General features: G+C 31.7%; 1 protein-coding gene and 1 long non-coding RNA gene across 5 annotated transcripts in view; one reads left to right on the top strand and one right to left on the bottom strand.

Annotated features, from left to right (window-relative positions):
- LOC130448676 (uncharacterized) overlaps positions 1-14,704 on the bottom strand; it is a 167,577-nt gene extending 152,873 nt beyond the window's left edge. The window contains exon 1 of the long non-coding RNA XR_008910363.1: positions 14,466-14,704. This is a non-coding gene — a long non-coding RNA (uncharacterized LOC130448676). The remainder of the gene's footprint in view (positions 1-14,465) is intronic.
- LOC130448671 (band 3 anion transport protein) overlaps positions 1-14,897 on the top strand; it is a 246,568-nt gene that overhangs the window by 122,374 nt on the left and 109,297 nt on the right. For 3 of the 4 annotated variants that reach the window (XM_056786135.1, XM_056786136.1, XM_056786138.1), the window contains 4 exons: positions 171-294; positions 4,431-4,666; positions 6,648-6,795; positions 13,254-13,379. In XM_056786135.1, the coding sequence (XP_056642113.1) occupies positions 171-294; positions 4,431-4,666; positions 6,648-6,795; positions 13,254-13,379 (634 nt within the window). The remainder of the gene's footprint in view (positions 1-170; positions 295-4,430; positions 4,667-6,647; positions 6,796-13,253; positions 13,380-14,897) is intronic. The other variant, XM_056786137.1, reaches the window with a different exon arrangement.

Here is a 14,897-nt window from a genome sequence, read left to right as displayed (position 1 = left end):
TAAAAGAGAAATCTGTAAAATTGTTTCTATATAGACAAATTTCTTTTTCGAAAGATCATCACGACATATATCTATCAATTTATTCTGAATTCTAATATAATGAATGAAATTGATTCGATTTGCCATAAATAGAAATTTAATTTCAAGCAGTGTTTGTTTTTATTTTACAGATCAGATGATCCCCGCGCTCTTAGAAGACCTAAAACGACGCATAAGGGATCCCTTATGCACGTTGGAAAAGTATCTGATTTACATCCTTATCTCAAAAAGCTTTACGATCATAGCCCTCATGCGGTAAGTCCTTTTTTAAATATAATTAATTTCCAAACATATACTTGATATTTTTATTATCAATACGAATTTTACTCCTAGATGTAATCTGTATAAAAAAAAGAACATTTGACAAGGTAGAGAATACATCCATTATGAACTCTTTTGACCTAGACCTTTTAATATTCAATATTTAGCCGATTTATTAATTTTTGCTACCATGTTTTACATACTAATATACGAGGTGTAGTTATTAAATGGCGAGACTAAAGGTGTCACATGTTTTATCTTGAACGAATACGTTATATACTTCAATATATACCCCTCCTCTATCCCGCCAACTTTTCATTATTTGACACAGAACTTGAAGTCTTCTTTTGGCCAGCCTCTACACTTGTAATCTATTGCACAACTTTGAGGGACTTAAATCATGGTTTCTACGAAGGCGGTTTGACGGAGTTCTTGTTCAGTTGACAATTTTTTCGTTACAGTGATTTTTTTGTTAATTTCTGATGTAATCTGTCAACATATCACATAGATAGACTTGTTTTAATAATCACACAATAATTAAACATTATTTTTTACATAGAAAACCCGAGAAAAGTTACGTAAATATTATCCTGAAAATGCTCCATTCCATGAAATTGATTTGTGAGTGGTTCGCCGATTATAAGTGGCCAAATGATGCATATTTTACATGAATGTTTACATATGGATGTGGCTGATCAAAACCTTAATAGCATTAGAAATTTTCCTGTCTATTTGGCGTAATAGATGAAATATGAGTTCACCATTAAACACCAAAAACAAAACTACAGTCGAAGCAATGGATTTATTTCGAAAATCATGTTCTCAATTTAGCAAAACCTGTTTTTTCCGCTAATCAGGGCATTGACCAATAGTTCTTGGAATCAAAAAATGTAAACTATTTGTTTAATCAGAAAAACAAAGTAATTGACTAAATTTACTGAAACATCTTGCTGCCGAACGTAAAAACCAGCCACAAAATACCCATTCGTCCGCTATTGTTATTGTTTGCTGTTCCAAAATTGTAAGAAATAATTTGGTGGAAAATGATACTAAACAAATGAAGAGAAATATTTTGGTAGAGAAGTAATTTTTCCATTGAAAAATCACTCTTATATCAAGCCTCATACCATAATTTTTCACTCTTAATGAGTTAGAACCATAACATTCAAGGAATTTGTATTTTAGCGAGCTCTCAGTCAAACGTGATATGCAAGATTAATTTGGTACACATGTTTAAACGGTAATGTAAAATGTATCATTTGAATTCTTCATCAATTCCTGCAGTTTCATCAATCACGCGTATTTGGCCGGATCATCTTACACTTAATATGTTTCCCGTAAAACAAAAAACTACGACGAAGGAAAAGTACGGCTATACCGATTTGTTCACAGTAGTAAAAGGCGCTGTATTGGGAATAGAGGGATTCACAGTAATAGCTGCCAATTGCTGGTGATTCACATTTGCGTACTTCTTTTGTAGCAGAACTCGTTGTTTAATAACCATACCTCGTATTTTTTTATATCAAAGAAAATATATATGAAAATACAAAATCGATTAGTTCAATTATCCAACAACGGCACTTTGACAGCAATAATCTGGGTGACTCTCAAGTTTGTATTGTCGTGCGCGTGAACGTGCTTATTAAGCATCTAACATAAGCGTTAAACCCCCATTTAATCATAAATAAACCCTGACAGAACTGCAATATATTTTCTAAATTACGTATCATCTCTCTACTGTGTCAAGGATTAATAGAAAAGACAGACTTATCCAGGGTTGCACTGGATCTTCCAAAAAGGCACTAATCAAGCGATCGAAGAAGTATAAAATCAAAATTATGTTTTTTTTAAATGTTGATCAATATATTTAGCAAACATACGAGCCCCGTCCCATTTCAGTCCCAATTGAAAAAAATTACTACTTATTGCTTTTTCAGCTATTAAAAACCGGCAAATTGTTTCGTTTTGAGCACTTTATATTTTCTATAAATATTTTAGATACTTTTACAAGAGTTACAAGTCTTAACATATGTTATAATTACAAACCAAAAAAAAACTAAATGTAATCAGAAAAGCTTAAATATTAAACATACTTTTAAAAGTTACCATTGCGTAACATCCCCTTTATTTTTAATAACAGCCGTAATTCTTTCGAGGCATAGTGTTTATTAAATTCTGGCAGTATTCGAGAGTAGAATTATCCCAAATTTCTTGTAGTTTTTCTTTTAATTACATAACATTTCTAGCTGGATTTGCACGCAACTGTTTTTTCATTTCAAGCCAAAGTGTTTCTATTGGTGATAAATCTGGACTACTGGAATATTGTTGTCTGGTAACCATTTTAATGCCTTTTTTGACTTATAACATGCTGCTCCATCTTGCTGAAAAATAAAGGCTTTCCCAATGGTTAAAGTTACTTCTCAATGATTCTTCTAAAATATCCAGATACTTTTCTTTATTGACAATTCCGTTTATGAAATGCAGTTTTCCCACTCCTCTTGCAGATATCGAGCCCCACACCATCACAGATGCCGGAAATTTTACTTTCCGCTTCAAACAATCTGGATGAAAAGCTTCATTTTTTTATCGAATGACTCTAATTGGATCGTCGCCCATGCAAACGTCAAAACGAGACTCATCACTCCAATGTATACAGCTCCACTGTTCAGAATTCCAATTTTTATGCTCTTTGGCCCATTTAAGTCTATTTTTCTTTTGGATTTGAGTAAATAATGGCTTTTCCTTGGCCTATGTAAAGAAAATTTAAATTTAGAAAAATATGCATTAAACTAAGGTGTTACAAAATTCATCTTGTATGTCCGAAATCTTAATTTTTGAGCCTCTCTGTGACATGTGGATCTTGAAACCCGCCTACCCACTGCATTACTCCAAAGTACACTTAGTTGACCATAGTTAGCACGCCGGTTTTGTTGAATTATTCTTTTTAACGCTCGTTTATTTTTGTCTGACAATTTCGATTTTCTTACGTACCGGCGTTTGGGGATAATCGAACCATTTTCTTTGCTTTATACAAGCGAACTATATTTCGAACACTGTATTTTGACATGTTTACGACTTTCGCGATTTCTGAGTTCTTTTTCCCATTTTTGAATAACTTTATTATGATTAATCGAATTTTTTCATCAATAACTTTTCCTCTACCCATTTTAAAAATTATACTCTACCTACTTTACTATTTGCGCATTTTAGACCTAATGAAACTTTGAACACAATTTTGGAAACATTGAGCCCTTGTATATGCATAAAAAATTATTATCAACAAGACCTATCTATTTCCACCGTATTAAATATCATTCAAAATATTTGACAATATTCATCCAAAACCTATTTTAGACGTAAAACTAAAAGTTTAAAACATTTTACCAACAGCTACTTTTTGGCATTTTAAAATAAAGTTTAATAATTTCGAATTTTTCTAAGTGGGCCAACTGAAATGGGACGGGGCTCGTATACAATAAAGCATTAAAATTATCATCTGATAATTATTAATAATTTTGAGAAATTCAACACTGGCTTCAATTCCTGAATTTCATTATAGAGACATTCTATTATTCCGTTCTCTATTTTGACAAATGTTTCTCTGTTCATTTGCATGACGGGAAATGTTTATAAATTCTCGTTGAATCGATTAGAGAACAGTCTTGTTTTAATTAGTTTTAATGGAAAATAGGCACGTTCATAACTTGCTTGGGTAATTAGTAAAAATTTATGTTTTCCTCTGCATGTATAAGAGAAAATAAATTCTACTCACAAATAGCATGCTCTTTCTCATTACATTTGAGTGATATTAATACGTTTTTTTCTGTTTCTTACTCTTGCTGTCTTAGTTTCAAAATTTGATAAAAATTCAACTCTTCTAATTCCGAAAAATACTGCATATTTGTTAGCATGTAGTAATATTAAAATAAGAAAAATTTGAGTCCTTAGTTTAGGACATCTGGTAAACAACCTTGTTATTCTTCTATTTAAAATTTTTATTCTGTTGTGCTTATAACTTACACTGGTCAAAGCTTACGGCTTCAGTCTACGACAAACCAACTGAACGTCAAGTTCCCGATGTTCATAATATTACTGACTATTCGTTTATAAATAATTTATTTTTTTTTCAGATATTCGTTGAATTGGCAGAGTATTTTAACGGAGAAGCGACAGAAGATCGTGAATGGAAGCAACGAGCTCGATGGATCAAATACGAAGAAGATGTAGAAGAAGGAGTAGACAGATGGGGTAAACCACACGTTGCTTCCCTGAGTTTTCATTCTTTACTGAACCTCAGGCGATGTTTGGAAGAAGGATTGGTTATTCTCGATATGGAAGAAAAAGATTTGCCAGGAATAGCTTACAGGTAGGTTTTTTTTATATAAGTTCAAGTTTTCAAAATTCACAATTCATTTGAATTTGGTTTTGTTTCGTTTTATTTCATTTTCAATTATTGCACTATTTTTGCATTTCGTTAAAATCAGCCGATATTGATTGTTAAGTGTTATTAACACATTAAATATGCAAAATGAAAAAATTTAATGCAATTATAAATAAAAACAGCATGGATCTACCATTACTGTCTGAACCAAATTATTATTCGAGTAAGTTTGGTTTTTACTACGTTAAGTCATAGCTGTAGTTATGTAATATATAAAAAAATTGTACAAACGAAAACATATATTACTATTAAGAAATAAGTCATTCTGTTTAAATTAAGAAAAATTAAAAACTAAGTAAGACCAAACCCACACCTAAGTATTTTAAGAATAATGGTTTCCATGAATTGTTTAACAGTATCACGTCGAACAGCAAGAATTTTATCTTTTAATTATTAACTATTATTGAGCAGACTGACGTGTAGTTTCCACTTTACGAGTACATAACCGCAGAAAAAGAAATCCAACTGTTTTCATTTTATTAAAATTGCTTAGGTTTCACATTGTTGATTATAATTGGATTGCATTAGTAATTATCAACGTACAAAAATGAATTTTTTTATATTTTTTCTTTTAAAACGTCATTTTAAATAAGTTAAATTATCGTTTCAAATTGCTTCTGACTCTAATAGTTGTACTTCTGAAGCTAAAGCATAGGCCGAAATAAACATAAACATCATTTTTTCGGATTATTTTAAAATAGTGGTATTTTCTAGTAAACAAATTCTTTTTACGAATCCTATTCTATTTTGTAGAGAGAGGACATAAAATTGATATGAACACAGTATACAAATTACTAAAATTGAAAGAGTTACCTACGGCTAATATAGGGCATGGACCGACAGGAATTTTTGAGGGAGTTGGGGGCTCATGCAATAGTTTTCCCTGATAGATCCTAAATTTGAAGTGACGCGGTAGCTTGAATTTTTTTCAAATTTTCTAAAAATCACCCAAAATCGTCATAACTTTTATTTGAGGTTATACCACCACGAAATAATCTGTGATATTATTCTACGATGTTTTCTCTTACTAAATACATGATTACTTGGTATTAGTCGTCTTAAAAATTTCTCCAGTTATTATCCTATCCAACGATAAGCTTCATGACAAAAAAAATTAAAGTCAAGACATTTGGTGTTATCAAAAATTCTATCGGTCCATGCGCCAATCCTGTAGAACGGCCCATGTAGGAGCCCCGAGACTTGAACGACGGGGCTGAGCTTGGGCCAAAGCTGGGAAGCCCGGCCTTGGCAAACCAATAATGTCCCAAGCCTGGTTGAAGTCTGGGTATCTTAGCCCCGACCATTCTATAGTCAGCCAAGTCTGGATGAACTCTTTGTAACCTTATATCGGCTATCTCATATTCACCGAATAAAAAATAGTACCATTTCTTTATACGTTTAATTATTTAACCAATATTTTTATATACATCAATTAGTAGAGTGCATTAATGGAAATTTATCATAAAACTATAATTTTATTAACAATATATTAAAAATCTATTTTTACATGCAACTAGCCTGGTCCAGGGTTGCAGACCAGTCTTGGGTTTATCTAGGCTACCAGGCCTGGTCTAGGCTTGCAAACCAAGCAAGGGACATTTTTATCATCCCAGAGTCCCACCAAATCTGGGCCAATAACGGCTTCCAAGCTAGTACCAGAGTTATACATACTTGGACCATGTGTGGGCCTATACTGGGCCCATCGTAAAATTCTGTATAGCGAAAAAGGATGTAAATGAAAAGATTGTTTTGGATTTTACCAACAAAGGATAAAAATAAAATATAACGGATATAAAAAGTGGGAAAATTTTCATTACCGGATCAAATGTGTAGTGATATGTTTTAGTAAATTATTATAAACATGAGTATTTGACAATATTCAGAAAGGTTTCATTATTATTTTCAGGATATCAGAGGATTTGTATAGGGAGGATTTGATAAAGGAAGAGGACAAGGCGAGAGTAATGAGAACGTTGCTACTTCGCCATAGACACGTTAACGATCACCAAAGTTCGGGATTCAGATTTGCCAATAAGAAACATTCATCCTTACAAGTTAGTATTAAAATATTTCATCTTCTGTTACGAAATAACGCATTAACGAAACTAATTCATTTTTCATTTACAATATACAGAAAATAATTGAACATGCGCGGGCAGGAGTTCAAGCAACGTGTCTGAATATCGACATTTAAAAATCATATTCCTCAATAAAGACTCGTTAGGTACGAGTATCCGTTTTTTTATCTAACGCTAATTTCGATCATCGGTTGCTGGTGTTTTAAGAATCACTTATCTGTCGCAAATATAATACATTTGAAAACCGAAAATTGATATACTTTAACCCTTTGCACTTCGTTGTCGCCGTATTCGCGTAGTAGATTTGAAGGTCGCTTGACATGGGACAATATAACGTTCAATAAATTGTAAAATATTGCATTAATGAATATTGCACGTCGCTTGACATTATTCAAATCTTCTGCGATCGCATCATGGCCACTAACAAAAATTCCTAACCTCAAATTTTGTAACCAACAAAATAAGAATAACAAAACTGCGGCCACTGCCCTTGTTTTTGGAGCCTACCGACAGGTTGGTTCTTTAGATTTTTCGCTAGAATGCAGCTTGAGCGCAATAAAAATGATACTAAACCGATAATATTGCGATATCTTGCATGAACCAATCCGCTGCACTTCAATCTTCGCATGTTTTTTATCAAGAAATATTGCGCCAGGCATTGCATTGCACTCATGTCCAGCGGCCTAATGTCAAGAGCTTGCATGAAACAATCAGATAAACTTCATCTCTTCATGCTTTTGATCAAGAAATATTGCGTTTTGCATTGCATTGCACGGGTTGGTTGTTAAGCCAAAAGTAACCAGATTTCTCCCTAGAATTCAAGCTTGCACGCAATAAAAATGGCACCAAACTAATGATGTTGCAAATGAGAGATTAATGCATGAAATAATCAGCTGAACTTCATCTCCGCATGCTTTTTATCAATAAAAATTGCATTGCATTGCACGTTGTATTGCATCATGTCGAACAACCTTTACTGATTTTGCGCTCTTAAAAGTTAGGTAGGTGAAATAGTTTGTGTTTACCTTATAGCGTTGATGATAAGTTTATCATGTTTACATTATAGTATTTTATACTAGGACAAGATAATATGTGTCGACGAATCAGATATAAAATTCAAAAGTAAAATTAGTTTTATAACCTACAACCCAAATAAGCCTACAAAATGGGGACTACGCATATACGGTTTTGTCTGACTCACAAACTGGATATGTGTACAATATTCTCCCATATTGTACTAGTATTATCAAAGATTTTATAAGAATCATTTGCCTGTCAGTACTAGAATTCCATTGCATCTATATCACAAATTATTGTCGATCGTACCAGATGCACAAGGTACTGTACACAGATAAACAAACAAAGAATTGCTTACTGTTATTAAAGGTCTAAAGTTAGAGGAGATTTATTATATTGACAAGCTATTACTATAGAGTTAATATGGGCAAACGTAAAACCAGTAATTAGTCTCCAGAACTGAATAAAAAGGTTGTAGAAATCGTAAAGAAAATTCTAGCAGTAGACCACCAAGAGCTTTGGAAAAAATGTGTTGAACTTGTTATCAAGGAAGAAGATGAGTATGTGTTATCACCCTCTTCATAATTCAATCAAATGATGACTCTTGCTCAGACGATTCTGACTACCATTATTATTTATAAAGTTACTTTGGAATTGACATGTTTTTTTTTCTTTTGTTTATTTGCAAAGAATTTATTTTCCTTCAAGGTTTTTGCTTTGAAATTTCGTTTTCCAGAAAAAAACGAATGGAGTACAAAAAGGGCTCAGTTCACGTCTGGTACCCTGTTTAAACCAAACTTCCTTACAGGCAGGTACATTTTACTCGTCTTTTTACGTTTTATAAATAAATATTCGCTGGTAGCCAGCTAACGAGGTATAGTAATGATTTTTTTCAAAGTTCTAAGTAGGAGTACAATTAAGTGCATGTCTAACGAATACTTTCTCGCATAAGATATACATATTATTACATGAAGATGAAAGGAAACGCATTTATTTGGAAACCACAATTTTATTGCCGCTGAATTCAACTATTTAACATCCACGCCAGCCGCTTGCTTAGAATATAATAATAATGACTGAAAACTCAAATCATACTTCGATTCTTCGTTTTCAAATTCGTCAGTGATAAGCGATTAGTCAGGTACTTGAAAAAACACAAATACATCGATTACTCATTCCTTAGAAAAATACGAATTCTTTATGATGACAAATCGAAATAAAATTATACAAGTTGTAAGAAAATATGAATCTAATAAGAACATGATTCTACCCTACATTATAATACGTATAAACTAATAACAAACAAGTATCTAATCATAATACATAATAATATTTTTAAAAGTATTTACAAAAATAATAAATTTATAAAATGATGTATCTTCGCTTAAGGTAGATCAAACAAAATCGTGAACAAGGGTTTTTATAATCTGCAATTGATATTAGAAGAACTATACAATGAATATCAATCGCATGGGCCTACTTAATTCCATAAAAAAATAAAAATTAATCAATCGATTATAAAAAGGGAAATGAAGGAACGATGATAATGTCCTGTAAAGATGAAGGGTGGTAACGCTATTAAGAACTAGTGATAGCGCTGGATTTATTACAAAAAAAAAAAAGATTTTTAAGAGGAGGTGAACAACAAAATGTGGAAAAGCAAAAAATTGTTGTTAACTACACAGCTTCAATGGGTGATGTTGATCGCGAGGATCGATACCCATCATCATAGAGGAAAATGTTCTTTTGGGGAATGGAGATGTCTGCCATAAATGCATACATTTTATCTAAGTTTTTTAAAAAAAAGCAAGAACAGGAAACCATTGTCCCATTTGAAGTTTGTCAAGTCGATCAACTGGTAGATGAGTTCCGCGAAGATCAATCAAGGCTTTCCAATTTAACACATGAAACAAGACTGGACAAGAGACTGCACATATTGCGGAATGTCAAGAAAAGACAAAAAGACATAAAACTTTGGAATATTGTGATATTTGCCCCAGTAAACCGCGAATGCATATGGGTGATTGTTTCGAATGATATCTCACTTTAAGAAATTTTAAACCCTAAAATTTTGTTCGAAACCGATGGAATATATTTTTCTCCTTACTAGGATTCTTCACCTTTAGTTTCTTATTAACAAAATAATCAATCAATAACACTCCAAAAATAATAAAATGACTTGTGATCACAGTAAAAAATGTAATGAAATCCAAAAATATTTAGGATAATCTGATTTCCTACGTTATGCTCATAGTTTTGAAAAAACGATTTGTAGATCCTTCTCCCGAATTCGCCATTCCTGATGACCAACTAATATCTATTTCAACTCAATTAATTTTCAATTGTTAGTACAAGGGTTGAACATAACATAGTCCTTTTCGAACAGTCAACCTTCATAAGTTCATATAACCCTAAACTCCGATTTAGTTTTGCTGATCTAGGGAACTAACTTTATTCGGCTATAAAAATTATAATATGTTATATATCTACTATTCGTGTCGACCCGTATTTTCCGAATATATAAAGGACTATAAAACATATCAAACTTACATGTTTCTCATTACTTTTCAGTAATTAACCCTATACCATAAAATTTTCTTAAATCTTAGACCAAATACTTACATGACCTGCTACTTTGAACGAGAAAGTGTCAAAACATCTAAAAGGATTTGCATCACAACGATCTTGCATGATTCTATAGTTCCTTAGATGTTTTTATGGTTCTAAAATGATTTTCATTTCTTTTAAGAATTAAAAAGATTTTGCTTGAAAGGAATCAGAAATGATTTCTATTATTTTCAATAGTTTGAAAACGATTCTAAACGAATTTTTTAAATGAGGTAAGTATCAATAGATATTTTGTCACTACCTTTTTGTTGGGAAGAATAGGAGTAGCAGTCCACGTTCATAATTACTCAGTTTTTTATTGAAATAAGGTATTATTAGTTAGTGAATTCAGAATGAAACACACTACGGTAACAATTTGCTTATTCATTAGAAATTAATAACCCCAGTAAAGACACTCTAATATACTCATATTTACATTCTCTTTTCTCAATTGCCTGATTTATGTGCCATCATGTTTATATTTATCTCCTTCCTTGTCCATAACTTAGATAAATTGTTTTTAGCATTCTGATTAATAACGTTGTTGTTGTTGTTGTTGTTGTTTTTATGCAGTCGCTTTGGCTTACAATCATACGCACAAATGAAAGAAGCGTATTTTATGTATCCATTTTGTTGATATACCATTTTGATATTCTCATTGTATTTTATTGGATAGGCAAATAGGATTTCCATTGTATAACTTTTGAACTTTTATAATTATCAATAACAATTTGTCAAAAGCTAGATTTTTACTCTTTGAAACGCATGTCTAAAAATAGTTTCGCAATATCATTGTAGTAAAAAAGTACTTTTTCTTGTTCTATATGTTGTAACTGCGGCTATTTCTGCAATCATGTTTCCTTTTATTCTTGAAACTACGAGTTCTGAGTTCTGTTTCCGCATATTTAGATAACTTATAAAATCCCCGCAATCATTTGGAGAAAGCAGCTTTGATGCAGATGTTTCACCTTTATATTTACTTCCACTTATTGATTTGTACCAAGAATTTGTTATATCTTTGTTTTTAATGGCATATAAATGACTTCTGAACATATATAAACGTTTCTATACAGAGTGAGTTTTAAGTATGGAACACCTCAATTGTCTCGGAAATGGCTTGTACGATTTTTGTTATTTCGAATGGATCACCCTATATATTTTGTATTTTTAGAAATCGTTAAGAAATACTGATTATTTTTCATGCAATATTCTGTATACCTAAATGCATTAATTTCGAAGTATCTCCACTAAAGTTACAATAATTATTGTACATTTAGCTACAACTGAAGACTTTAAAACTTGGCAATACATTTTGCAACATCCCTGACCGCTCAATCTCTGTGGCAATCCTATCTCTTAATTCCTGAATATGGGCAGGTTTTGTTTATACACAACGTTTTTTAAATGAACCCACAGGAAATAGTGTAATGTCGGATGATCACAGGAACCATTCGATAAAACCACAGCTTCCAATCCATCTACCACATTATTTAGGTATTGCCTCTCCACACACGCATAGTGAAGTAGGACAGCCAAATATTGTTGTTCGGGATATTGTTATTGTCTAAAAGTTTTTTCTAAATGTAATTGAAAATACTCACTTAGATTTGGAAATATCTAAGCCAACTCAGGTATAATACTATTGTGCAATAAATCTAAATACGCCGGAACATTTAAGTTACCCTCAATGAAAAAGGGATCAATTATTTTGTCGCCTATTATTCCAGCCCATACAATCATTTTTTCGGGATATTGAGTGTGGGATTCACGCATCCAACGAGGATTGTTACGTGACTAGTATCTACAATCGTGTCGATTCACGTTTTGGGAGTCGAATTTATTATCACGTAAAATTTTGATTACGGATGTTTGCGAAATATCAAGTGCCCTGGATAGTTGTCTATTACTCAATTGTAGATCGTCTTCTAACAGGACACAAACATCTAAAGATTTGTTTTTCAGATGATGCAGTTTTTCTGCGCCCTGATTTAGATAAATCTTTTACCGAACCAGTTTCGTTAAACTTTTTTACTTATTTACTGTCAGAAGATCTTGATATGGGATTTCGGTTAGGATATAAATTATTAAAGATATTATTGACTTCTACGCCTATCACCATATCCTAATATCCTTAAAATATCAATTCGTGCTTTTTCAGATAAACGATCCATTGTAACTTTCAATAAACTTGATTTATTGTAACGTCATGGGTATATAGAAATATAATCTGGGACGTTGTCCTTCCTTAGCACGGGATAACAAACTTTACGAGACACTAGATTTTTCATATATATTTAGAGATATTTAGTGGTCATTTATTAACTGAATCTATGATGTTTTTGGTCATATAAACACCGAAATATGATATAATAAATAAGTTTTATACTCGCAATGGTTCCGTGATACACTCCTGTTTTAATAACCAAAAATAACGATTTTAAACTGGTCAATTTAAACAACTACATGTTGGGCGTTCTGCAATTCGAGTGATACGGGGATCATGAGATGTTTGTATGCGCCAAAAAAAATTTGCAAAGTATATATGATAATTGGAAATATAAATTTTATTTAACATGCCTATTATTGTTCAGAATAATAATTCAAAAATAATAAAAACTAGAGTACAATCATGGTTATAGTCGTAGTCTGTGGAGTTGAAAACATAAATATCTAGATCAACAAATTTTGTAGAACTGTGTTACCAAAGGAAAAAATTTTATAATGACTTAAATCTCAAATATTTTTATATGAACACGGTACCTCGTTTGTAAAGATAAATTTTAGTTTCTACTAACAATAAATTCTTGTAGTCCCTCTGGTTAGAAGATGGAGTTAGTATCGATGCTGCTTCGTTGATGTCTCGTTGCTCGTTGTGTTCACAACAGGGGCAACTACGATTCCCGCAGCAGCTTCCTAGAGGCTCATCTTTTCCACACGTAATAACGCACGCGCATAAAATTATTTTTTTTATTTTTTTGCTTTTCGAACTCGTTACGTTCATTTAACATTATCAGAATTCATTTAAATGAATAGGTACAACATTTTTACTCTATACCAACAATTTACAGTGCTGCTGATAAAAGTTTATCGTAATTTTATCATTTTGTCTTGAGAGTAACGTGTGAATTAAACTTGGACTAAATGTTATGTAGTACATAATTCATAGTAGTTAAATAATTCCCAATTTTTCTTGGTTTTGCAGTGTTAAAATTTTACCACGCTAGTATCTTTTTTTGAACAATTATATCTGCAAAAGTTGGTTATATAGATATAAAGAACGGTCAGAACAAGCTCACAAGTCACACTTTATTTGATACTGGACAAGTACTGTTCTTGTTAGTAAAACTTCATCAAATACAAGTGATGAGTTGACTGTAACCAGCGAAATTGTTTCCTTATTTTTAATTAGTAACAGTTAACTTTGTTAACAAGGAAACTGTCTATCGCCTACCCTAACATAACCTTACATTCCATGCTCTGTGGCAATGAGAATGAAATAACCCATAAGTGTACATTTAGTTATTTTGTTATTGAATAGTTTCCAACAAAAAATATTCAATAGTACGTTTATTTTTATTGAATTCGGGTAATAAAATATGATGGTAAAAAGATTTAATTGTTTTCAACCAACCGAAATAATTCTAAACTGTAAGAATGTAGAGAAACTACTGAAAATCTTTTCTATTTAATTTTACCTATTCTAATAGAGTTGTAAATTCCTTTTAGATTTTTTTTCCTTCCTACGAAAGGCTTATTAATAAAGCAGACAGTTTACAACACAAACTTGATTATTCAAAGAAACCAAAAAGTTTTGAAAAAGAGACTAAGCTACAATATAGGCCTTAAAGTATGTAAATACCGAAAAAACAACTAAAAAACCAGTAACATAAAAAAGAACGTAATGAAACTGTATGTCTACAGAACATATTGTTTAAAAATCTGAGATCATTACTCCCTTTTTTTCAACACGTAGTTAGATTTGAATATAGCTATTTATATTTGTTTAATTCAAATGAACTTACCTTTAAAGTAGATTCCATTCTAACTTTTTTACTAAACGGTTGTTCCTACCATAATTATCACACACTTAAACTAGTTATTGAAATATGAAAACACTGAAATTGAATAATAAAACACACGTTTTAGTCACTGTTAAAAACTAGAAGAAAAAAATGGGTGACCAAAGGAAATAAAAAAAATAGAGCCGTTAGCTGGAATATCGAAAACAAACATTTGCGCGCGCAGTTGCATGTAGAGAGGTAGCATCGCGAAATCAAACTAATCGACAGCATAAGTGAACTTTTATATTCTGTATATACGTACTAAAAAAAACAATTATTATTGATACTGATTTTTTTAAGTAAAGAAGGACAAACCAGTATTTTTATTTCCTCACAATTGCTACAAGGGTTATAATAAAAATAATAATCGTTGAAGATTTTTGAGATAAAGAT

Source organism: Diorhabda sublineata, chromosome 9 (assembly GCF_026230105.1).
Source record: "Diorhabda sublineata isolate icDioSubl1.1 chromosome 9, icDioSubl1.1, whole genome shotgun sequence".
Classification (NCBI taxonomy): domain Eukaryota; kingdom Metazoa; phylum Arthropoda; class Insecta; order Coleoptera; family Chrysomelidae; genus Diorhabda; species Diorhabda sublineata.
This window is presented reverse-complemented; position numbering and strand designations above follow the sequence as displayed.